Source organism: Dromiciops gliroides, chromosome 2 (genome assembly GCF_019393635.1).
Source record: "Dromiciops gliroides isolate mDroGli1 chromosome 2, mDroGli1.pri, whole genome shotgun sequence".
Taxonomy (NCBI): domain Eukaryota; kingdom Metazoa; phylum Chordata; class Mammalia; order Microbiotheria; family Microbiotheriidae; genus Dromiciops; species Dromiciops gliroides.
The window spans coordinates 161,940,139-161,967,892 of record NC_057862.1 but is presented as its reverse complement, the minus strand read 5'-3'; the positions used below and the strand labels follow the sequence as shown (position 1 = coordinate 161,967,892).

The window sequence follows — 27,754 nt, the reverse complement described above, 5'->3', positions numbered from 1 at the left end:
AAGGACATTGATAAATTGGAGAGCACCCAAAGTACAGCATCCAAGATAGTGAAAGACCTTGAGTCCATTGTATATGATGATTGGTTGAAGGACTGGAGATGTTTATCTTGGAGAAAAGAAGGTTCAAGGGGAATGTGTTATTTGAAGGGCTGACATGCAGAAGAAGATTAGGCCTATTCTAAGCCTAGAGGACACAACTATGAATAAAAGACATTGCAAAAAGGCAGATTTATTGTTTTTGTTTTTGTTTTTGCAGGGCAATGAGGGTTAAGTGACTTGCCCAGGGTCACACAGCTAGTTAAGTGTCAAGTGTCTGAGGCTGGATTTGAACTCAGGTCCTTCTGAATCCAAGGCCAGTGCTTTATCCACTGTGCCACCTAGCTGCCTCCCAGATTTATTCTTGATGTTAGGAAAAACACATCTACAATTAGAGCTATCCAAAAGTGAAATGGACTGCCTTGGGAGGTGATGGGTTTCCTCCATCCCTTTGGAGGCCTTCAGCAGAGACTAAATGACCACCTGTTGCATATATTATCTTAGATAGCCATTGAGGTTCCTTCCAACTGTAAAAATTTGTGATTTTGAGATGATTTATGGCTATTGTTATGTAGTACTAGTCCCTCAATTTACAGATGAAGAAACTGAAGCCAGACACTTGACGTGACTGAAGATTTCAACCTAGTTCCTTTGGGTCCATGTCAAATGCTCTTTCTATTACAGTATACTTTAGAGTATCCATTCTAGTTTTGCATGTTCTAAGGTCCAGAGAACTACTTGAAAAAAATTTTGGTTCTGTGACCCCTCTGTAATATCTACATTACTTTAGAACCAGATGAACAATATGCATGACTTTAGGTAATATAAATGAAAAGATAATTTAAAAACTATATGCTTTAGGTAATTGAGAAACCAATAATGGTTCTACAGGAAAGATAATTAAACATCTTTCCTTACTCTCAGCAGAAAAGGTGGGGAAACACATAGGCAGAATGGTTCATTTATGGTCAAAAATGGTCATCATGTCAACTGTTTTTTTTTATTTTTCTGTGTCATGAAGAGAAGGTTTAATTCTGAGAGCACCTAAATGGTATTTATCTTAGTTACTTAACCTTTACATCTTTTACCAGTAAGGAAGAGGTGTCATTCTAACTTTTTTTTTCTTTTTTCTGTGTCCTTTATTGCCTGACTTAAGTACAGGAGAATGAGACTCATCCAGTTGTCCGCTGTATTAGCACTTTTGGGGGGGACATAATAGCTTGAGTGGAAATATTTAGTCAACATCAGTACTAAGCAGCCAATTATGAATTTCAAGTTCAGACACAATGTTTGGGAAATTGCCATGTAGGATGGTGTTTTCCACGTAGAATTGGGATTTCCCCACTGTGTTAATGGAGAAAGCACTTATATTTCCTGGAATCTTTGCAAATAACGCACTTCACACAATGCCGCTGTGGTTTTCTGGGGAGGTTTGTGTGTGTGTTTTATTCTGATTTTTTTTTTGTTTCTAATTTGTAGTTTTAGTAGCTCCCTCAAAGGACTAAAAAAACCCTGCTCTTAGAAGGCACAGATGACAATGTATAAATATGAAAAAATATTTATATACTAAAAGAAACAAATTGTCTCAACAAAATGCTATGGAAAGACTATTTCATTTTCGTGTATTCACATATCTTAGTATATAATCCCTTAACCATATTTATGTACCAATCTTCTTGGCTACTGCCTATTCCTTTATTGCCTGGGGCTTTTGTATGCAAAGCCATCTACTTTTTTCCCAAGGTAAAGGATGAAAAAAAGTGGACAAGAAGAGAGAATGGTGAAATAGAAAATGATTTAAATAATCAAAAGAACATATTATCTGTTACATTTCTTATTAATATTTTATCCTTTTATTGGTTTATCTTACAGGAATTAGACAACAGAAAGAGATTACAAAAACAGGCTTCGTCTAGTCAAAGTGCCATAGAAGTTCGCTTGAATAGAGCTCTTGAAGATGTAGAAAAGTATAAACTGGAGTTAAGTAAATTAAAGCAGAGTAACAAGGTAAAGTAAAAATGTATAATCACCTTCATTAGCGTCATTATCTTTCATGCAGAATAAACAGGCAAAATAAACAGCCAAAAAGGTAGAGAGAAGCCAGGAAGTTGCCTGAGCTCCCTTGAGTTTCCCTCAAGAAAAAGCATTAAATCAAGCCTCTAAATGGATTCTGGACCTACAGAACCTACAAAAAGAAAGAGTGAAATAATCGTCTGGCTTAAGACAACTTAGAAGGACTTCAAGAAAGGTCTCTCTCACTTGGGTAAAAGGGGAACACGGAGCAGCTCAGAGGGTGTCTAGGCAAGGCAGTGGGAGGCTCTTAGCCCTGGCACAGATCAATAGCTGAGGCCCTTTGGTCCTGGCTCAGCAGGCTCATGGCATATCAGGCCAGTTGTGAGGCCACCAGACCTAACACAGCAGGCAAACTGCCAGCTAGCGAACCACCCACAAGACAGGCGCAACTAAGCAGGGCTACCCTACCTAGCACAGAGAGCATGCCCAGAGCTGTGAGGAAGCCATGAGCTCCCGAGGCCTCTAAGCAGAAAGCCAGTGGATAGAGCACCGGCCCTGGATTCAGGAAGACCTGAGTTCAAATCTGGCCTCAGATACTTATCACTTACTAGCTGTGTGACCCTGGGCAAGTCACTTAACCCCAACTGTCCTGAAAAAAAAAATTAAATAAGAGAGGTAGAAGAAAAAATGGGAAAAGAAATTACAAAAATGAGAGGTAAGCAAGAGGATAATGATAAAAGTCAACAGCTTGGAAAAGAAAGCACAAAAATTGACTGAAGAAAACAATTCCTTAAAAAATACAATTGGGGCAACTAGGTGGCGCAGTGGATAAAGCACCAGCCCTGGATTCAGGAGGACCTGAATTCAAATATGGCCTCAGACACTTGACACTTACTAGCTGGGTGACTCTGGGCAAGTCACTTAATCCTCATTGCCCTGCCCCCCCCAAAAAATACAATTGGCCAAATGGAAAAGGAGGTACAAAATCTGACTGAAAAAATAATATCTTAAAAATTAGAATTGACCGGGTGGGAGCTAATGACTCTATGAGACATCAGGAATCAGTCAAACAGAATCAAAAGAATGAAAAAATAGAAAAAAAAATGTAAAATAGCTCAGAAAAACACCTGACCTGGCAAATAGATCCGGGAGAGATCATTTAAGAATTATTTGACTACTTGAAAGCCATGATCAAAAAAAAGAGCCTGGACAGCATATTTCAGGAAATCATCAAGGAGAATTGCCCTGATATCCTAGAACCAGAGGATAAAATAGTCATTGAAATAATCTGCTGATCACCTGCAAGAGATCCCAGAATGAAAACTCCAAGAAATATTGTAGCAAAATTCAAGAATTATCAACTGAAGAAGAAAATATTGCAATGAGTCAGAAAGAAAGAATTTAAATATCATGAAGTCACAGTCAGGGTTACATAGGACCTGGCAGCTTCAACATTAAAGGATTGGGGAAAAAATTAAAGGATTGAAGGGCTTGGAATATGATATTCCAGAAAGCAAAGAAGTTTGGATAGCAACCAAGAATCAACCACCCAGCAAAACTGAGTATAATCCTTCAAGGGAAAAGATGGCTATTTAATGAAATAGAGATGTTTCAAACTCGCCTGGTGAAATGACCAGAAATAAACAGAAAATTCAATCTTCAAATAAAAGACTCAAGAGAAGCATAAAAAGTAAACAGAAAAAAAAAAACCCCATACTATTCAATAAAGTTAAACTGTTTATATCCCTGCTCAGGAAGATAATACTTGTAACTCTTGAGAACTATATCTCTGTTAGGGCAGATGGAATGGGTATAAGTAGAGAGAGAGTGTGGATATGAATTGACTTTGATGTGATGATATAAAAAAAATTAAGGGGTGAAAAAAAGGAGTGTTCTTCCAGGAGGAAGAAAGGAGAGGTGGAACGGGATAAATTATAAGACAAGAAGAGGCACAAAAGACTTATTACAGTAGGGGGAAAGAAGGGAGGGAGGGAGTATTATTTGAACCTTACTCATTAGATTTTGCTCAAAGAAGGAATAACATACACTTATTTGAATAAACAAATTTATCTTACCCTATAGGGAAGTTGAAGGGTAAAGGGAAAAGGAGGGATGCTGATAGAAGGGAGGGCAGAAGTAGGAGGAGAAAGGGGGAAGGAAAAGGAGGGGGGCTCATAGAAGGGAGGGTAAATTGAGAGAGGTGTAGTTAGAAGCAAACACTGGTGAAGGGGAACAGGGTGAAAGAAGAGAGAAAAGTATAAACAAAGGGAAATAGGATGGAAGGAAATACACAATGATCATGACCGAATATGAATGGGATGAACTCCCATAAAACAGAAGTGAATAGCAGAGTGGATTAAAAAACAGAATCCTACAATATGTAGTTTACAAGAAACACATTTGAAGCAGAGAGATATACACAGAGTAAAGGTAAAAGGCTGGAGCAGAATATATTATGCTTCAGCTGAAGTAAAAAGGGCAGAGGTAGCAATCCTGATCTCAGATAAGGCAGAAGCAAAAATAGATCTAAAAGAGATAAGGAAGGAAACTGCATCTTACTTGGATGCTAAACTACTTGGTGTATACATACACATATGTATGTATGTATACACCAAGTGATATAGCATCCAAATTCTTAGAGGAGAAGGTAAGTGAATTACAAGAGGAAATAGCAAAACTATACTGTGGAGGACCTCAACCTCCTCTCAGAACTAGATGAATTTAACCACAAAATAAACAAGAAAGAAGTTAAGGAGGTGAATAGAATTTTAGAAAAGTTAGATATGATAGACCTCTGGAGAAAACTGAATGGGGATAGAAAGGGATATAACTTTTTGCAGCAGTATGTGGCACCTACACAAAAATTGACGAAGTATTAGGGCACAAAAACCTCACAGTCAAGTACAGAAAGGCAGAAATAGTAAATACATCCTTTATAGATCATGATGCAATAAAAATTACATATAATAAAGGGCCATGAAAGATAGACTAAAAATTAATTGGAAACTAAATAATCTCATCCTAAAGAATTATTGGGTCAAATAACAAAATCATAGAAACAGTAACTTCATCAAAGAGAATGACAATGAGACAACATACAAAAACTTATGGGATGTAGCCAAAACAGTTCTTAGGGGAAGTTTTATCTCTAAATGCTTACATAAATAAAATAGAGAAAGAGGAGATCAATGAATTGGGTATGCAACTAAAAAAGCTAGAAAAAGAACAAATTAAAAATCCCCAATTAAATACCAAATTAGAAATTCTGAAAATCAGAGGAGAGATTAATAAAATTGAAAGTAAGAAAACTATTGAATTAATAACTAAAACTAAGAGCTAGTTTTTATTTTAAGTGAGGCATTTGGGGTTAAGTGACTTGCCCAGGGTCACACAGCTAGTAAGTGTTATGTGTCTGAGGCCGGATTTGAACTCAGGTACTCCTGACTCCAGGGCCAGTGCTCTATCCACTGTGCCACCTAGCCACCCCTAAGAGCTAGTTTTATGAAAAAAAACCAAAACAATAAGATAAATAAACCTTTGGTTAATTTGATTTAAAAAAGAAAGAAAACCAAATAACAAGTATTGAAAATGAAAAGGGTAAATTCACCACCAATGCAGAGGAAATTAAAGCAATATTTAGGAGTTATTTTGCACAACTGTATGACAATAAATTTGACAATCTAAAGGAAATGGATGAATATTTACAGAAATATGAATTGCCCAGATTAACAGAAGAAGAAATAAAATACTTGAAAAATTTTGGAAAAATAGATTGAATTCCCTAAGAAAAAATCTCTGGGGCCAAATGTATTTACAAGTGAATTCCACCAAACATTTAAAAAACAATTAATTCTAATACTACACAAACTATTTGGAAAAATAGGTGAAGAATGAATTCTACCAAATTTCTTTTATGACTCAAATATACAGCTGATACCTAAATGAGGAAGAGCCAAAACAGAAAAAGAAAATTATAGACCAATTTCCCTAGTGAACATTGATGCAAAAATTTAAAAGAAAATATTAGCAAAGAGACTACAGTAATTTATCACCAGAATAATAAATTATGAACAGGTGGGATTTATACTAAGAATGCAGGAATGGTTCAAAATTAGGGAAACTATCAACTTAATTGACTACATCAATAAAAAAACTAATCAAAATCATATGGTTATCTGAATAGATACAGAAAAGGCTTTTGACAAAATACAGCACCCATTCCTATTTTAAAAACTAGATATCATAGGAATAAATGGAGCTTTCCTTAAAATGATAAACAGTATCTAAGTGAAACTATCATCAAGCATTATATGTAATGGGGATAAATGAGAGGCATTCCCAATAAGATCAGAGGTGGAATAGGGATGTCCATTATCACCTGTGTTATTCAATATTGTACTGAAAAGGTTAGCTTTAGCAAGAAGAGAAGAAAAAGAAATTAAAGGAATTAGAATAGGCAAGGAGGAAACAAAACTAACACTCTTTGCAGATGATATGATTGTATACTTAGAGAATCCTAGAGAATCAACTAAAAAACTACTTGAAACAACTTTAGCAAAGTTGCAGGATATAAAATAAATCCACATAAATCATCACTTTCGTATATGACCAACAAAGCCCAGCAGCAAGAAATAGAAAGAGAAATTCCATTTAAAATAACTGTAGAAAATATAAAGTATTTGGGAGTTTAGCTTCCAAAACAAATCCAGGAACTATGTGAACAAAACACATTTCACATAAATAAAATCAGATCTAAACAATTAGAAAAATATCAATTGCTCATGGATAGGTCAAGCTAATATAATAAAAATTACAATTCTACCTAAAGTAATATACTTATTCAGTGCCATACCAATCAAACTACCCAGAAATAATTTCATAGAGCTAGAAAAAATAATAAAATTTATCTGGAAGAACAAAAGGTCAAGAATATCATGGGAATTAATGAAAAAATGCACAAGAAGGTGGCCTAGCTGTATCAGATCTAAAACTATATTATAAAGTGATAGTCATCAAAACTATTTGGTACTGGCTAAGAAATAGAGTGGTGGATCAGTAGAATAGGTTAGGCACACAAGACATAATAGTAAATGATTATAGCAATCTACTGTTTGATGAACCCAAAGATTCCAGCTTCCAGGATAAGAACTCACTATTTGACAAAAACTGCTGAGAAAACTGGAAAATACTATGGCAGAAACTAGGCATAAACCAACATCTTACACTGTATACCAAAGTAAGGTCAAAATGGGTATATGATTTAGACATAAAGGGTGATACCATAGGCAAATTAGGAAAGGAAGGAATAATTTACCTTTGAGTCCTATGGAGAGGGGACAAATTTATGACCAAACAAGAGTTAAAGAGGTGATATGAAATGCAAAATGGATCATTTTGATTACATTAAATTAAATTTTATAAAAAACAAAACCAATGCAACCAAGATTAGGAAGAGAACAGAAATCTGCAAAACAATTTTTATAGCCAGTATTTCTGATAAAGGCCTAATTTTAAAAATATAGAGAGAACTGAATCAAATTTATAAGAATACAAGTCAATCCCCAATTGAGAAATAGCCAAAGCATATGAACAAGAAGTTTTTAGGTGAAGAAATTAAAACTATGTTTAGTTATATGAAAAATATGTTCTAAATTAGTATTGATTAGAGAAATGCAAAATTAAAATGATTCCAAGGTACCACCTCATACCTATCAGATTGGCTAATATGACAAAAAAAAAAAAGACAAATGTTGGAGAAGATATGGGAAAGTTGGAACACTAATGCATTGTTGGTGGAATTGTGAATTGATCCAACCATTCTGGAGATCAATTTGGAACTATGCCTGCCCAAAGGTCTACAAAACTTTGCATACCCTTTGACCCAGCAATACCACTACTAGGTCTGTATCCAAAAGAGATCATAAAAAAGGGAAAAGGAACTACATGTGCAAAAATATTTATAGCTGTTCTTTTCCTGGTGGCAAAGAATTGGAAATTTAGGGGATGCCCATCAATTGGGGAATGGCTGGATGAGCTGTGGTATATGAATGTGATGTAATACTGTCGTGCTATAAGAAATGATTTCAGAAAAAAACTGGAAAGATTTACATGAACTGATGCTGAGTGAAGTGAGTAGGAGCAGGAGAACATTGTACACAGTTACAGCAGCATTGTGTGATGATCAACTGTGATAGACTTAGCTCTTCTCAGCAATACAATGATCCAAGGCAATTCCAAAAGACTCATGATGGAAAATAGTCTCCGTATCCAGAAAAAGAACTGGAATCTGAATGCAGATTGAAGCATACTATTTTCACTTTTCTTTCTTGAGGTTTTTCCCTTTCTTTCTGATTCTTCGTTCACAACATGAGTAATGTGGAAATATGTTTAACATATGTAATATGTACATATGTAACCTGTATCATATTGGTTGCTATCTTGGGAAGGCAGGAGAGAAGGGAGGGAGGAAGAAAAATTTGGAACTCAAAATCTTACAAAAATGACTGTTGAAAACTATATCTACATGTAATTGGAAAATATAAAATACTATTAAGAGTGAAAAAACACACTCTTGGAAATTTTAAATTTAAAGAAAATTGCTCTGTTTTCCATGTAATGAATGTATTCATTGTTTAAAAAGCAATAATCTAACTTCAACTGAAATGATAAATAACACAAACTTAAGTGAAGACACATGATGTAAGTATAAGCTGTGTTAAGGCATGTTACCAATAACATGTGCAAAAAGTGGCAAAGAAGACCTATGAAGGCAGTTTGTAAACAGAAAAATTGGGGTACTGAGAGACAACAGACAGACAATAATCTAAATAGCTCATTAGTCGCTAAGAAGTACTGAGGGATCCAGCAATACCACTGCTAGGTTTATATCCCAAAGACATCTGCCAAAAGAAAAAAAGACCTATTTGTACAAAAATACTTACAGCAGCTCTTTTTGTGGTGGCTAAGGATTGGAAATCAAAAGAATGCCCATCAGTTGGGGAATAGCTAAACAAGCTGTGGTATATGATGGTGATGGAATAGTATTGTGCTATAAGAAATGATAAGCAGGATGATTTCAGAAAGGCCAGGGAAGACTTGTATGAACTGATACATAGTGAAGTGAGCAGAACCAAAAGATTGTTGTGCACAGTGACAGCAATATTGTTCGATGAAGAACTGTGAATGGTATAACTATTCTCAGCAATACAGTGATCCAAGACAATCCCAAAGGACTAATGATGAAACATACTATCTATCTCCAAAGAAAGAGACGATACTTATTAACACAGACTGAAGAATGCTATTTTTCACTTTCTTTCATTTTTTTCTTTTATTCAAGATTTCTTACACAAAATGACTAATATGGTAATGTTTTACATATATAACCTACATATGATTGCTTACTGTCTCAGGGAGGGCCGAGGGGAGGGAGGGAAGAAGGGATAAAATTTGGAATTCAAAACTTTAAATTAAAATGTTTATTATTTTTTTAAAAAGTACTGAGGAAAAGAGGAAAGCCTTCAGCATGTTAAATGGCTGCTGTATGGAAGATTTATGAGAAAACCTGGCTAAGAATTACACATGATAAAGAGTAATCTGCAATGGTAAAGGAAGTGTCCACATTTATAAATCCATATATATACATGTGTGTACATATATGTGTGTATATATATGTATGTATGTGTGTATATATATATATATACATAAAACATCAAAGAAAACTAGAATTAACATACATTGAGTTGTATTGTGGTTTGGTGGCTGCCCAGTGGCTCAGAGGGTTACACCCTCTAAATAGAGACCTATATCTTTGTCCAGCTGGAGAGAAAACCCTGGAGTCTGCTACATATCAGTTCTTCTCTGAGTTAATATTTTGTCAATGACATAGATAATGGAACCTGAAATATTTTTATTATATTTCCAGCTGACAAAGAATTGGGTATAATTTGTAACACTTTGGAAAATAGAACTTGAATTGAAATTGACCTTGATAAATGGTCCAACATTATGTTCCTGAGATATATTTAATAGGGAACAAATATATATTATACTTAATTATGAAATAGATATTTTTTAAATGGTAGCCTCCAGAATGACATTTAACTGTTGTTTCTTGAAAAGATCAAAAGCCATCAGTGATGACTGGCTTAATCCATACTTACACCTATATTTGGGTAGCAAAAACAATTGGACTTTCTTCTCGTATAACATGACTAATGCAGAAATATATTTAATGTTATTATACGTATATATATATATACATATATATATATATAAAACACCTATATCAGATTACCTGCTGTCTAGGAGAGGGGTGAGGGAAGGAGAAAAATTTGAAATTGGAAATCTTATCTAAACAAATGTTGAAAACTAAAATAAATAAATTTTTAAAAAACCAAAAAAAACCCAATTGGACTACTTAACTGTCAGATAAAATTGAATGTTTCAAGGATCTGTTATTTTGTTAGTGTGTATGCTCTCTATAAAGACAGGTTATAATCCCTTTATTTCTTAGTAGATAAGTTTGTAGAGTAATTATTATTAATTGGTGGCAAACGATAGATAGGCAGCCATAGGAAAAAAAGACTTGAGAGTCATGGTGGACCAGGAAGAAACCAATTTAAGTCAATAATAAAGTGCTGTTTTTAAAACCCAGTATGATCACTAGGACATAATTGTGAAAATGTGGTATCTATAGGTAGGGAATTAATTCCTATGGTATGAAATCTAATTAGTATGACATTATGAGATTTTATTCAGCATTTGAAATTCATTCAGGCATTTATTAAGCATTTGCTATATGCCAGGCAGTGAGAATACAAAGGTGAAAATGAAACAGACCCTCCCCTTAAAGAGTTTACATTCTACTGTGGGATAAATAACATGTACACATAAAAAGTAAATTAAAGAATAAATATAAAGTCAGTACAGTGTTGTTTTGTATACTTTAAGAGGGCCTCTCACCTTGCAGTGATCATGGTGAAAATGAGCATAAAAAGCTATCCGCAAGATAACTACATTTTATGCATCAAAATCTATGGAATAACTTAGAGAAATCAACCAAAAAAACCGAGAAGATTCACCACACCATATCAACATATACTTTGATGCTTACTTGTTGACTTTAGTGTGAAAGGAAGGATGATGAAAAATATATTGGAAAATATGGTCTGGGGTTAAAGAATGAAAGAGGCCAAGCATTGTAGAGTACTTGGAAGTATCACTCATATAAGAAGAAAGCTTTCTTCAGGAAGAGAGTTAAAAGATGATGGCTGTAGCAGGCACCAAACAGAATCATAAAAAATGTAATTGATGATATCTTCACAAAGAAGAAAGGGGTAGAAAATACCAGATCCTATAGTGTAATAGATTAATCAGCAGAACAAAAGATAGCCTTGAAAGTCCTTTTCCAACTAGCTGTTGCTCATATGGGATTCCTTGACAAGTACAACCAAGGTAATTTTGTTCAACAAGGCTCCCAATTATCATTATCAAATGAGGCATAAAAGACTGTGACATATGCCCACTTAGGGTGTTTGCCATTGTCATGGAAATGTCTTACCCAAAGTTCAAATAGAAGAATTTATTATGTGGCAAGGCCCTCCAGTTGGTCTTGTTTGGTAAGTGACAGTATGCCAATTGCATCTACCCCAGAGCACTACAGCATTTTCTCAATAAAAGCTGTAACTACCCAAAAGAGATCAGTTTAACAATATGCACAGGAAAAACCAAGTAGATGAAATTTCTTGTGACATGGAGGAAAGAGTGTCAAGAATTTAAGAGACAAAAGACCTGGGTTCAAAGCATGGCTCTGCCAGTTATTACCTATGTGACTGTGGGCAACTCATTTTAACATGTTTCTTTATCTGAAATGAGGGGGTTGGACTAGATGCCATCTAAATCTGTCTTCTAGCTCAAAATCTGTTATCCTATGAATGCCTATTATCCAAATAATGAAATGTAGTTAGATGACCAACCCGCTGATATATTTAGAAAAGTATATATATATGACAGGTTCTAAAGATGAATAAGGAATGAGAATTGGATAGGAGCAGGAAAGCAGGCTGGATTCCATTTGGGAAATTGTGCAGTGTTTTCAGTGATCCTAAACTATTACTCCCTGCCACCAAAGCATGTTATCATAGTGAGTAATTTTTTTAAAAAATACTGTTTTTTCCTAATATTTCATTTATTGTTTCAAAAAATTTAACACTATTCATTATTGATATTGATCTGTAGTTTTCTTTATTTGCTTTCTATCCCCAAATTGGGTATGAGAACCATATTTGTCTCAGAGACCATGCTTTTTTTCTTTATTGTTCTGAAGTTTATAGAGTAGTGTTCTTTTAAATGTGTACTATATAGTTCACTTGCAAATCTATTTGAATCATTATGTTTTCCTTAAGAGTACATATCGGGGCAGCTAGATGGCGCAGTGGATAGAGCACCGGCCCTGGATTCAGGAGTACCTGAGTTCAAATCCGGCCTCAGACACTTAACACTAGCTGTGTGACCCTGAGCAAGTCACTTTACCCCAATTGCCCCGCAAAAAAAAAAAAAAAAAAAAAAAAAAAAAAAAAAGAGTACATATCTATAGGGGCAGCTAGATGGCGCAGTGGTTAAAGCACTGGCCCTGGATTCAGGAGTACCAGAGTTCAAATCCAGCCTCAGACACTTGACACTTACTAGCTGTGTGACCCTGGGCAAGTCACTTAACCCCCATTGCCCTGCCCCCCCCCAAAAAAGAGTACATATCTATAGCTTGTTTTATTTCTTAGAGATCCAGTTGTTTAGATTCTTTATTTTCTTCATTATTAATCTAGGAATTTTTACACTTTTGCAAATCATCTATTTCATTTTTTTTCATTATTGTTGGTATATAATAGAGTATGATAGTTCCTGATAATTTTCTTTATTTCCTCTCAATTTGTTACTAATTTTCCCTTTTCATTTTTATTTTGGTAATTTGGTTTTCCTCTCCCCTTTTGGAATTGATTAGTAGTTTTTTTTTCTTTTAAGAATATAACTTAGTTGGGTTTTTTTTCCAGGTCACTAGTCTTTTGGTTTTCAGTTTTGTTTCTTTATTCAAAGAATAGTCTGCTCAGTTCTGCTGGTCTCCAAAGGAAAACTTGGAAATTCTCAACACAGATATATCTGTTCCCCTCCCTCCCCCACCTCCACCCCCCACCACCAAAAGCATTAGCATTTAGCAGGGGTGCCCACTCACTCCATTATTATTTATTTTCTATAGTGCTAGAAATGCTAGTTGTAATAGTAATAAAAGTAAATAAATAGCATATGTAAAAATAGTAAAATAGTAATAAAAAAATTTGAGGGTCAAAGTACTGCACAATTTTTCAAGGGCAGTCCATCTATTTAATTTATCCATTGTCTGTTTAATGTGTACTGATGGACTAACTTAGTTGATGATCCATCTAATTAGTCTGGTGTTGCCCTCTAGAGTAATAGGAAAGGGTGGAGTGTGGGTGCAATGGGAAAAGTTTGGGAGGAAATTTAATAAATTTCGTTTTGGACATGTTGAGTTTAATTTGTCTACTGGACATCCAGTTTGAGATGTCTGAAAGGGAGTTGGAGACATGGGATTGGAGGTTGGCAGAGAGGTTGGAGCAGGATGTCAGCCTTAGAATCATCAACATAGAGATGGTGATTAAATTCATGGGAGCTGATGACATTACCATATGAAGTAGTATAGATGGAGAAGAGAAAGAAAGAGAAAAGGGCGCAGAACAGAATGAGTGCACATCATAACCGAGACAATAGACATTCTCCCTCCTCTTGGTTTTTCCTTTGTGGATTGCTAAACCAATCTCTCTTGAGTAGCCATCTCACTTTCTCACTGAGGAATACTGAACTATCTTACTGAGAAGTACTGGAAGTGTTCTGGAGTTTGATACAATGAGCATTTGCCACCTGCAGAGAAGAGCCCTTGATAAGTTCAACTACAGCTTCACTATCTAGAAGGAAACCCACTTTCATTAGAACTTTGCATAGAATACCTTTTATTATACTGGCAAGCACCATGGGCAAGCAGGCTTCTTATGCCTTACCTGATGTTGATACTCAGAAAATTATTGAGCAAAATTACCTCTCTGCTTACATCTATCAAAGAATATAAAAATATTCATAGAAGACAGGGTTTGAGGATATCACTTTGGCAGCGTTGTGGAAAATGGATTGGAGAAGGGAGTGGTTAGTGGATGTCCATCCGATCAGGTGGCTAATGCAGTAGCTGAGGCTACTGATAATGGGTAGTGACTTTGTGATATGACAGATGGTTGAAAATCAGTTGAAAAGTGGGGAAGCAGATGAAGAATACATTCAAGGATGACTCCAAGGATTGTAAACCTTTGTGAAAAAGACTGGAAAGATAGTGTTGCCTTCAACAGAAATAGAAATACTGATATCTTCTCAGCTATTTGTCTTTGGTAACCGTATTTCTAGTGGTTTGCAATCTTCCCTTTAAACTGCCTTGAAAATTGATCCCTGAGTATATATGTCTATCTAGTCCAGTTAGATTGTGAGTTTGGTCCCTGAGTGAGACTTTTCCCAGTTCCATGGCCACATTCCCTCTTATCAGATATGTTTCAAATAAATGTACTTAATAACAAAGGCTTGAGTTCAGTTCACAACATAACCAATACTATGAAAACAGCTTAAATCACATGCTCAAAGAAGGATGTCATTCTGTTTGCCAAGAATAGGACACCTTGTTTGCTACAATCCTTCATGTGGGGATTGATTTTGTATATAAATACTGTTACTAATATGTGGGTATTGGTTATCTACTTTCAGATATCTATGCAATAAGGCCTGGATTCCTATACATAGTTAGGACATAACTTGATGAAATGAATAAGTAAAAAAAAAAACCCTGTTTATTATGGGTAGCACGAAGAGGTACTTTTCTTTTTCTTTTTTTTTTGGTGAGGCAATTGGGGTTAAGTGACTTGCTCAGGGTCACACAGCTAGTAAGTGTTAAGTGTCTGAGGCTGGATTTGAACTCAGGTACTCCTGACTCCAGGGCTGGTGCTCCATCCAATGTGCCACCTAGCTGCCCTCTGAAGAGGTACTTTTAAAGAAGAATTGAATTTCTAAGATATTTAAAAACTTGCTTATTGCTAGAGAAATGCATATTTATTATTATAAATATTTATTATAAAATATTTATTATAAATGCTTGTTTATTATATCTATCTATCTATCTAAAGTTTTCAGTTAATTCTATGTGCCATACTTTTCACCCAGATTAGGAAAGGCTATTTAAATTAAATATATAGTTAAAATGGTTTGTAGTTAAATTTGTTAGAAGGAAAAAAATTAACAGATTGGAAAAAATTACCTGTAATAATTAGGAAGTTATGTACTGATGAAAAGAGCACTGAGGCTACTTAACAGTCATCACATACAATTGAATGCTTCAAGGATCTGTTATTGTGTGTGTGTGTGTGTGCTCTGCAAAGGCAGGTTGTAATCCCCTTGCTTCTTAGCAGATGAGTTTACAGAGTAATTATGACTAAAAAATTCATAACCCTGTAGGCAACATGATATGATGCTGAGCTTCTGTGAATTTAGTCTGGTCCTCAGACAGCTAGCTGACCCATCAAATAAAGGAAGATTAGAAAGACTAAGGGCAAACTTTATCTTCAGTAAGATCAGAAGAAGTGACATATAAACTTATAAGACAAATGTACTTTAGATATGGGGTTCTTAACCTTTTTTTGAGTCATGGACTCCTTTAGCCAATGGACCCCTTCTCAGAATAATGTTTTTTGTTTTTTTTTTCTCTGAGGGGCAATGGGGGTTAAGTGACTTGCCCAGGGTCACACAGCCAGCAAGTTTCAAGTGTCTAAGGCCGGATTTGAACTCAGGAACTCCTGAATCCAGGGCCGGTACTTTATCCACTGCGCCACCTAGCCGCCCCCCAGAATAATGTTTTTAAATGGTTAAAAGAAATGCTAAGTTTTAGTTGAAGCTAGTGAAAAAAAAAATTTAATCTCTTTTCCCATCCAAGTTCATGAATCCCCTGAAATCTATCCATGTGCCTCAGTTAAAGAACCTCAGTTTGGTTATTTAGTTTAGAAAGGATTTGTAATGTTGGAGCAGTCCACTAAATATCTAGGTATCTGATCATTTTGTCGAAATTTTCTTTTCAGTTATGTTAGACATCTATTTGAGATCACTTCTAGGTCTCTTGGGTCTATAATTCATGTTACATTGCTCAGGAAGAGAGAATTTCTTGGAATGAAATCCTTATCTAAAATATAAAATTCAAAAAGGAGAGAATCATATTCTTAAAAATCAAGTGGACCAGGGGCAGCTAGGTGGCGTAGTGGATAGACACCGGCCCTGGAGTCAGGAGTACCTGAGTTCAAATCCGGCCTCAGACACTTAACACTTACTAGCTGTGTGACCCTGGGCAAGTCACTTAACCCCAATTGCCTCACTCAAAAAAAAAAAAAATCAAGTGGACCATTTTAAAACTCTGACTTTTAGGTTCTGATATAGTAGTGGTCTTTCAGGTTTTTTTTTTTTCATTCAATCACTTTGCCCAGTAGAGGATAGCTAGGTCGTCCAGCAGTGTTGGGCCTAGTGTCAGGAAGACTTGAGTTCAAATGTGGCCTCAGAAACTTCCTAGCTATGTGATCCTGGGCAAGTCATTTAACTTGTCTGCCTCACTTTCCTCAACTGTAAAATGGAGATAATCATAGCACCTACCTCCCAGAGTTGTTATAAGGATCACATAAAATTTGAAAGCCATTAGTAGAATGCCTCGCACATAGTAGGAATTTAATAAATGCATGTTTCCTTCCACTTCAATCAGTAAGTCAGAGAACTAATTTTTTTCTGCTCTGTTTTAGGACTTAGCAAATGAAGAACATAAGAAAATTGAAGAATTAAAAACAGAAAACAAGAAGCTGGAAAAACAAAAGGGAGAGTTAATGACAGGTTTCAAAAAACAGCTGAAATTAATTGATATTTTAAAAAGACAAAAGGTAAGCTTATTCTGAAAATTAAATCATAGATAATATGACTATATGCTTTTAAGAACATTATATTTATCACTAAATAATTTGTTTGCTTTTTAGATGCCTGATTATAATTATTTTAATGTAATTTTCATAAACCAAATTTTATAAAGCCAGTTATTTATCATTATCACATTTGATTTAGGGAGGGAATGAATAAGCATTTATATAGAACCTCCAATGTGCCAGGCACTGTACTTAGCTCTTTTACAAATGTTTCATTTGGTCCTCATGACAACCTTGCGAAGTAGATGCTATTATTATCCCCATTTCACAGTAAAGGAAACTGAGGCAAACAAGCAAAATACTTGCCCAGGACCACAGAGCTAGTAAGTGTATGATGCTGGATTTGTACTTAGGTCTTCCTGACTGCAAGCCTGACACTCTCCCTGGTGCCACCAGTTTCCTCTTTGTGCATGAAATATGCAAGAAACTGAACTAGGTATTATGGAAGGCGAGTGTAGAAAATGAAATATATGCTTGAGTTCTAGTGGGTGGGGGGTGGGAATGGAGGAGGAAGAGAACTTGGAACAATTTTTTTAAAAAACTGATGTTAAAATTGGTTTTTATATATATTTTGGAAAATAAAATTCTATTCAAGAAAATGAAATATGGACACTCCTCAGCTTACAAACACTGTATGAGCAGCAGAGTGGAGAGAAGGCTATCTCTGGAGTTGAGAAGACCTTATTTCTAATCTCTGCCCTTGATGTATCAGCTATGTAACTTTGGGAAAATCACTTAAAGTCTCATCATCCCAACCAACTCTCTAAAACTAGAAGATATAGATGAGCTGCCATTCATAAATAGGAGGGAATTTTTACAAATTGATGAAATCACAGACTTGGATGCAAAAAAGTGAAAAAAATCTTTTATCCAGCACTTGTCATGTGTAAGGCACTGTGCTATGCACCAGGGATATAAAGTTGAGAAACTATAGGCTCTGCCCTCAGTGCAGTCTACTGGGGAGATTTGTCATATGCACAAATAAATATGGAACAAGGAAGTATGTGTGAGAGGAAAGGGAAAAATTAAGACACAATGGGTTCTAGGAAAATTGGAGTAAGAAGAGATTACTTTCAGCTTGGGGTTCAGATCAGGGAAAGCTTCATGGTAGAGAAGGCAACTGATTAGCTCTTTTTGTTTGTTTGGTTTTTTTAGTGAGGCAATTGGGGTTAAGTGACTTTCCCAGGGTCACACAACTAGTAAGTGTTAAGTGTCTGAGGCCGGATTTGAACTCAGGTACTCCTGACTCCAGGGCCGGTGCTCTATCCACTGCGCCACCTAGCTGCCCTAACTGATTAGCTCTGAAGGAAGTAAAGAATTTTTAACAGGTCCTGCCATTGCAAGCATGACAAAACAGTCTACAGGAGTAGGCCATGGAGGCCAAAGGAAAACTCTGTTTCTATGGCAAAGTGCATTCCTAGGACTATACAACAGAACTTTTGGAAAGCAACTTGTTAGTACATTTGAAGAAGCTTTTATATAACCTCCTTTAATTTGCACTCATTAATTTGAAATAAATGATCATTTACAAGGGGATTGGGCTAAAATTTACCTTTTCATTATATGTGGGGATTTTTTTTAACAAAGAAAGAATAGTATAAACAATGCTCCAGGACAATTTTTCTTTCTTAATATAAACTTTTCAAGAAGTTTATCGTACAGACATTATCCCCTATGTAACCATAGGTTAGCACTGCTTAGTCTGGTATTTTGAAGACAAACCATTCTTAATCTGTTCATTAAATACAACCTCTATATAATATGTTGTCCAGTAAAAAAAATGCCATTTAAAAAAAAATTGACTCTTTGCCCAAGTCAGCAATGCGTTACTGTACTTTTGCATTTGATCTGATTGTTCCTGATTTAAAATGTGCAAACATCTAGTTCCTTCATATATATCAAAATGCTAAGAATTTGGGAAGAACCACATCAGTTTTTCTGAATTCAAATGTATTTCGTGGATAATATTATATTATTTACAGCACACAATACATCCTCAGCACTCATTAAATATTTGTTGACTGATTGGAGAATAAATGTATTATCCTGGTGTGCTTTAAATCTCTGTTCTTTTATTTAGTTGTTTGGCCACATAATAACATGCATAGTGACCTCACAGAAGTAATAGAATAAAAGACTTTTACATCCACTTTTTCACATTTAATCGTCTTGAACTCCTATCTCTTCATTTTCAACTGCAGGGAAAATGTAGAGTGTAGTGGGAAAGGTCTTGGCTTTGGATTCCGAGGCCCTGGGTTATAATTCTTACCGTATGAGTGACCAACCAGGGACATGTCACTTCACTTCTCTGCCCCCTCAGGGATGAGGTTGGACTAGATGCACAAGATGCCTTCTAACAGTAGATCTATAATTGTATGATACCAAAGTACCTGATGTAGACTTAAAGGACTGTCATATTCTGAAAGTCAGTTTTTTCAAGGAGATTTGATTTCTTTCAATAATCCAAGGATTATTGAATGTTATTATGACTTTGTCATTGTGGCTATTCCTTGCACTAATGCAGATCACAGTGCTTGGATAACTTAGTGGATAATTTGTGAGAATTGCTGTGACTGGGTAATTAACCACCCAGATACCAGCCAGTGGACAAGCCTCTCCAAACTGAGTGAGTCCTGGGCTAGCCCTCGGATGGCAGATACACCACGTATCATCTGGATGGTATTTTAAGCCTTTTCTAGATTTATAGAACCTTTCCGAAGTTGCATTTCACTGATACCCTAGGTCACCTCTATGCCATGACAAGGCTTTAGGGTAGGACTTTAGTGGGGAGAAAAGTTGGAAATGAATGGAAATTATATTTTAAATACATCAGTACTTAAACACTGAATAAAAGGGGATCTTGTGGAAATGGTACAGAGACCTTAGTTTATCAGGAAAGGTTTCTTGGGAAAAAACAAGGTACTGATTGATGGCACAGTAAAAAATTCTTAAAAGTGTTAAATGGAAATCAAGGGGAGTCTCAGGGGATAGTATAGAGACTTATCTGACTGGATTAGAGGATGTCTCTGTTACTTAGATGATTGTGTTTAGGGATTCCCCCAGAATCTATACATAGCTATCTTTTGCTCCCTTTTGACTTCTTTCATAGAGGTTTCTTACTTCCTGTGTAAAATGTTAAATATTAGTTACTAAATATAAAAAGGAGAAATCAGTGCTGTAGAGTCATAGCATGTCAGAGTTGGAAGGGCCCATAGAGATCATCTTGTGACTAACACCATTGCAGATAAGGAAACTAAGATTTTGAAAGGATAACTTACTTTCAAGGTCGGCTGTCTAATAATTGATACAAGTGGAACTTGAAGCCGGGTCTTCTGAGTTGATGCAGTGGTCTCTTTACTAGATCTAGTTTTTGTCAACCATTAGAAAAGGTGAAGATGGTGGCTTTCCCCCTTTTCTTCCTGCCTCTCATCTCACTAATAAGGTTTACTTGGTATGTCAGAAGATTTTTATTTTAAATTTTAATATTTTGGGCAGCTAGATGGCGCAGTGGATAGAGCACCAGCCCTGGAGTCAGGAGTACCTGAGTTCAAATCTGGCCTCAGACACTTAACACTGACTAGCTGTGTGACCTTGGGCAAGTCACTTAACCCCAACTGCCTCACTGAAAAAAAAAAATTTAATATTTTACTTGTGATGAGTAGAGACTCTGTGATTTAAAATGTCTGTCTTTTATAATTCTTCTTTTCACCCTAATGTCCTAAAGATAAATTAAAAGTCAGTTTAGAATATAAAATATAAGCCTAGGAATTTGTGGTATGGTTTTTAAATTTTTTTTTAATTTCTATCTTTTTTACTTAAGTAAAGCAGTGTTAAGGGCTAAAATTCTAGCTAGTCTCTCTAAAATATCTAATGAGTGGTCGCCAATAAATTATAAGCTTTAGCAAGAGTTAGACTTTTAAGCATTTATTAAGGAGAATAAGAATTTGGTAAAGAGAGAGAAAGGCCTAGATTCCTATCTATTAAAGGGAGAGCACATTTCTAGCTCTGCTCTCTACCAGAGTCCAAAGGAAAGAGAGCCCCAGAGCGAGAGTCAGTCTCTTCCTTCCTCCTCCCACTAGCCGCGTCACTTCCTGCCGCCAAAGAAAAGACTCCTGGTCTTGCCCTCAAAGACCTTCACTTCATGGGTGGAACTCTTCTACAGTAAGTATCCAGCAGGTGGCATTATTCCAATCGTTACAGCAGTTATTTCTTAGGGTGGCAAGAAACAAAGAGAAGCACAAATTAAATCATATAGTCAAGTACAGTTTTCCTCACCAGTTGTAGCTATTGTAGTTTTCTATAATCCCTATTTTTTTCCTAAGGGGAAATTAAGATGAAGTGGTCTTGAGTAAGAAAAAACTAAATTTCTTCATCAATGCCAGTCTCAAGTGAGAGGCAGGTAATTTTTTTTTTTTTTATCTCACTGATATTTAAAATCTCTGATCACTTTTTAGGACAGCTAGGTGGCCCAGTAGTTAGAACACCAGACCTAGAGTCAGAAAGATCTGAATTCAAATATGACCTCAGATGCTCACTAGCTGTATGATCCTGAGCAAGTCATTTTACCCTGTTTGCCTCAGTTTCCTCATCTAATAAATGAGCCGGAGAAGGAAATACAAACCACTTCAGTATCTCTGCCAAGAAAACCCCAAAATGGGGTCACAGACACGACTGAACAAGAACCACAACCAAACAAGTCACTTTTTAGTTTTATTTAAAATTTTTGTTTTTATGAATGTCTTTTATTTGTACATAAACTTTATTTCGAATATATCCCTCTCTCCCCACTATTCAGTAAGCTATCCTTTATAATAAGAGGGAAAAAAGCAATTTAGAAAATTGACTAGGGGCAGCTAGGTAGCACAGTAGATAAAACACCGGCCTTGGACTCAGGAAGACCTGAGTTCAAATCTGGCCTCAGACACTTGACACTTACTAGCTGTGTGACCCTGGACAAGTCACTTAACCCTCATTGCACCGCCAAAAGAAAAAAGGAAAAAAATTGACTAACAATAAATTAAATCTGGCAATATAAACAATGTTCTACACCCATAGTCCCCCACCTCTGCACACAAATGGAGGTGGGGGGGGAAGAATAGAAGGAAACAAGTATTTATTGAGTCCTTGCTAATGTGTCAGGCACTGTGCTAAATGTTTTACCAATACTATCTAATTAATCTTCATAACCCTGAGAAGTGAGTATTATCATCCACATTTTACAGATGAAGAAATAAGCAACAGAGGTTAATGACTTTCCCAGGGTCATATGGCTAAATAGCTAAATACAGTTGAATTGGTAAGGCTAAATTTGAACTTAGCTCTTTCTGACTCCATGCCTAGAGCTCTATCCACGGCACTACCTATCTGCCTTTGCATTTTCTCATCTCTTTTTCAAGACTAACCTTGGTTATATTGTAATTATATATTTATTGTTTTATGTATATAAAATGTATATGTTTATATGTATAATTACATATATTGTTTAAATTTCTATTGTTGTCATTGTGTATATTACTTTCTTGCTTCTTCACCCTTTATCAGTTCATGTCTTCCTATGCCGCTTTTCTGAATTAATCATATTGTTCCTTACAACATAGTGATATTCGGTGTATTTGTGTACCCAAATCCATTCTCCAGGTGATAGACATGCATTATTTTTTTTCTGGTTCTTTGCTACCACAAAAAGTGCTGCTAGGAGTATTTTGGTACATATGCAACATTTTTTCTTTCTTTCTTTGACCTCTGTTGTTGTGTATGTTTTTTAGCAATAGGATCTCTCAATTAAAAGGTATGGATAAAGTTGTTATTTTTAAAAGAATAATTCAAAATTGCTTTCCAGGAAGGTATTTATAGTTTATTTTTATATTGAACATCTTTCAAATTACTCTGTGATTTACTCATTCCTAATTGCTGCTAAATTAAACAATGTTTATTTAACAGATGCATATTGAAGCCGCTAAGATGCTGTCTTTCACTGAAGAGGAATTTATGAAGGCACTTGAATGGGGAAGTAAATAAATTTAATATACCTCAAATACTTCGCCCCAAAATTCTCCCTACAAGAAAATTCTGTGTGCCTGATAAATTGGAAGTATTTTACTTTATTTGTAAGTTTGAATATTAAAATATTTTAAACAATCCAGCAGATTTTATGGGTGGACTGTGCAAAAGCTACATAATTCACATGCAAAAACTGATAGTTTCTTATAGAGGAGAATTCTAAAGTTCTTAGATTTTGTTTGTTATTTGATGATTTTATCCAACATATTTAATTATTTTATACAAAATTTACATAGCACACTACATAAAATAGACTTTGAGGATTGTGTGGAGATGCAGAGATATTATAGGCACATTAACTCATTTTGATACTTTCAGTTATTAAAAGTGTACTAGTGATAGTTTTCTTTCAATATTTTTATCTTTAAATTGTAATGGTTAGGGGGCAGCTAGGTGGCGCAGTGGATAAAGCACTGGCCCTGGATTCAAGAGTACCTGAGTTCAAATCCGGCCTCAGACACTTGACACTTACTAGCTGTGTGATCCTGGGCAAGTCACTTAACCCCCATTGCCCCCCCCAAAAAAAAAGTTGTAATGGTTACAAAGAAGTTACAGGGGAGTTCAGCAATGTCATCTTCAAGCTGGTCTATCTGCGGATTACAGCACTTATTTGAATTTCTAATTTATTTTAACATCTCAATAAAAATACACATTTTTATGTTTATGTAATGGGGAGAACCTCTCATCAGTCTGATGAGTGCTACTAGTCAACTAGATGAGGTTCTAGAGCCTTTGTCAGAAGGGAGCACCTTCCATACAGCGAGACTTGGACCATAGCCCTTAGTGAAAGGACACAGGGAATCCCATTAATTGGTCCCCAGTGACTAGAGCTGTCTCTTGGTTGTCTAAGGTTCAGAAGGATGGACTTTTTCATAGGAATTACCTTTCCTGTGGTCTCTAAGAGTGAAGTCTGTAGTACCCCCAAAGTCCTTTTTTCTGTGCACTTTCCCTCCTTGGACAGACTTCCATACCAGAATATAGTAGAGGAAGGGATTTCTTCTTCCCACTCCTCCCCCGCCCCGAAGCAGTGTCAACTCATGGCAGAAGAACATGGCAGTTGGAGATGATGCATTTGTTGCACTCAGCCTGAGAGAGAGAAGGTTCCTGAAGGCCAGCCTCCCCTGTAGAGGCAATAATCTAGAGAAGGGAGATTTCCTAAGAAGTAACAGGTTTGATAGTTTCATATATAGTCTCAAGTTCAAGGGTATGAGTTCTAGAATTAATGAGTTGAGTGCCAGTTATCCAGAGAAATAATTCTATAAGGATACTCTTTTTAGAGAAGAGGCCCACCAATGGGAGCATCCTGCAATTAAAGGGCTAGAGTCATGCCGTAAGACAGGAGGGGATCTGGACCTTGCCGGTATTCTATAATGGTGCTTTGAGTTGCTTGGATGGTGCAGGTTTAAACTGAATAGGGTAGGTGGCAGAGGAAAGGCAGTAAGCTCTCAGAACTCACGACATGATTGCTCCAAAAAAAAAAAACCCAAAATAAAGTGAATAGGGTATATTTATTTACTGTAAAGTATATTTACCTTCCAGGGGAGCATAATGAATTTAGACTATTTGAGTGTCTTACTTTTCTTCTATTTGTTTTTTTAATATTTTATGTTTCTTGATTACTTTGCCATTTTCTGTGTTGGGTGAAATAAAAGTTGTTTAATACCCTAAACCCATATTTTATATTTAATATCTTTGTGTGATGGTTCTTAGGGAGATCTAAACATAAGTCATAACTAAAGCTTTGTTTTAGAGGATTTTCTGGTGTTTGATTCTGGAATAGGGTCAGAAACAAAAGAATGGTAAAGCCTTTGAAGTTAAGCTCCCCTAGATTGAATGCAGTTCATGAGTCCAGAGCTATTGAGGGCCCCTGAGCTATAGGTGACATTTACATGGTTAACTACTCCTCAGGAATCATGGGTTATCGAGAGGAAATCTAATGAAACCATGAACTCCTGAAGAACTCCAATTTCAAACACATCACCCAACAAGAGATTTTAAAGCAAATAAGGCACAAACAGTTATTTATTGGTATTAATATAAGGATGAGAATAACTAAAAAATATAATGGGTTCAACAATGAAGTAAGTCCACAAATTTCTATACAGAAATAACAAAAACTAGGATAAATGAGATCCCATCCCCCCAAAACTACAAAATATATGAAATACCTGGTAGTCAATATACCAAGATACTCATGACAAATACAATTATAAAACACTTTATAGAAACAAAGGAAGATAAATAATGGGTGGAATTTTAATTGATCATGATTGGGCTATAATAATGTAACTGATGAAGCTATAATTTGAAATATTTAGTATTATATCAGTTTACTAAGGGAGTACACTTTGTAGAATCAAACAAAATAATAAAATTTACCTTGAGACAATGAAAGGTACATCATTGAAAAGGAAATAATGAAAATAAGGGGAAATAGTATACGTCAATACCTCAAACTATTATTATAAATCAGGAATCTTGAGAGTGATTTGCTACTGGTTAAAAGAACAGAAAAGCAGACCCATGGACCATATGAGCTAAGTAAGGATCGGAAACAATTTCCTCACATCCCATGTTTGATCATCTCAAAAGCATTAAGTACTTGGAGGAAAAACTGAAGTTCTGGAAAAATTGGAAAGCAGTTTTGAACAAAAGAAGTTTTGAGTATCACTTTACTCCACATAACACATTCCAAATGGATATGTAGCCTAAATATGAAAGGTCATATCTCAAAAAAAAAAAATTGAAGGACCTTCATTGGCCATAACCACATCTGGAGAAGTCTTAACCAAATATGGGATGACGTCATCATAAAAGATAAGACAATTCTGGTGATGTGTGTAAGGATAAAGCTCTATCCCCCACCCCAATTGATCTCAAAAGATCCAAATACCTTTTATTGAACTAATCAAAAGTATAAGCTAGGTGTAAACATGTCCTGAATTTAAAAGAATTAAAAATGCTTAGATGGCTGTATAAAAACAGATGATGCCACGCAGGAAACATGTGATTGTCAAATTAGAAGTGCTCCTTATTCTATTTATAAAGTCCAGTGGTGATTCAGTTAAGTGGTGGAAGACTGGGCCCAGAGGTGCCTTAAGGAGGCAGTTCATTTCTTCTATACTAAAGGGCCCCAAGAGGGTGGTAGAGTGAGCCCAGGAGGGAGTGTTAACATGTCACTCCCTTCATTCCACAATCATCATCATGGACCATGTTATTGGAAAGAGACCAAACCAGTAAGAGACAATGTGTCTTGGCACACACATACAGGACAGACATGGATGGATACAGAAGGCTAGCTACCCAAGGGAGGAAGTAACTTCATGGGGGTATGCGACCCCTGTGGTGGAAAGAATGCTATCCACAGACTCTAGAAAGGCACCAATCTTTGGAGCCCAGCAGAGACCTGTGGGGAACTGCATGAGGGCTATAAGGAAAGGAAATAAAGGGCTTCTGGTATTTATTTGAATTTATCCTTTGGTCTCATATGTTCCCTACATTAGTGTCACACTTATATACCATGATTGAGCCCTTACTCCCCAGAGAGGATTTTGTGTGAAAGATTTTGGGAGGACATTTTGTACCAACTGTTTTTACTATACCAAGTTAGTAAAAATATTTTTCCTAAAAGCTAATTGAGGTTACCAGCTGATATGAAATGGAAAGCACATTGTTTGAAGGCTCTTGTGCTAGAAACCCTGGCTCCTCAATTTTAGCCCTAAAGTCCTCTTCAAGGGCACGCTTTCAAGTGGAGCTGGAGAAAAAGCTCTAGAGGGGTTGGTACACATGAAATTTAAAACTTTACAAAAATAAAACCAATACAGTCAGGATTGGAAAGGAAACCTTCACAAGAGTGGGAAGCGTGTGAGGGGTGGGAGCTTTGTATCAAATACCTTTGATAAAGTTCTGATATCCAAGGTATTTAAGAAATGAGTATGAATATATGACCATGAACCAATAGATAAATAGTCAAAGGATATGAATAAATGAACGAATGAATGCTTATTAAGCACTGTGCTGAGCATTGGGGATATGAATAGAAGCAACACAGTCCCTGCCCTCAGAGTTTATATTCTAATAGGGGAACACAACACATAGAAGGGAGGGGTGGCCAATGAAGAGTGCTTTGGTCAAGGAAATAACAGGGATAGTGACTGAAGTCATCTAGGACAATGACTGACATGTCCTTTCCAGGAATGGTTGAGTTGATTATTGTTCTCAGCCATAGTACTGGAAGGGAAGAGGGGAGAAGGAGGAGGTATTTTTGGAAAGCTGCTGGTTGTGGGTGGGGCACTGAGAGCTGCCACTCAGGAATAAAGAGCTGTGTGTCTACACACTGCAGAGGACAGTCATGTTTACTGACTGGGAATCATTGCCTGGACAGGTGCTTACAGTAGCTTCCCTACTGGTCACTGTAGGTAAGTGGAAGCCCTTGGAGAGATGTCTGAACCATTCTGTGTAGTTATTTTTTAAATTTTAAAAAATTTTCTGTGTAGTTATTATTAAACAACGTTGGGTTAGGAAGGTTAAAGACATTTCATTGTTAATAACAGAAATGAAGGAGGCTGGAATACTTAATTTTACAAATTCCT

At 35.9% G+C, this 27,754-nt stretch overlaps 1 protein-coding gene across 3 annotated transcripts in view; it reads left to right on the top strand.

Moving 5' to 3' along the window:
• TEX9 (testis expressed 9) overlaps positions 1-24,796 on the top strand; it is a 56,584-nt gene extending 31,788 nt beyond the window's left edge. For all 3 annotated transcript variants that reach the window (XM_043986617.1, XM_043986618.1, XM_043986619.1), the window contains 3 exons: positions 1,909-2,043; positions 16,929-17,063; positions 23,043-24,796. In XM_043986617.1, the coding sequence (XP_043842552.1) occupies positions 1,909-2,043; positions 16,929-17,063; positions 23,043-23,120 (348 nt within the window). In that variant the 3' untranslated portion in view covers positions 23,121-24,796. The remainder of the gene's footprint in view (positions 1-1,908; positions 2,044-16,928; positions 17,064-23,042) is intronic.
• The last annotated feature ends 2,958 nt before the right edge of the window (positions 24,797-27,754 follow it).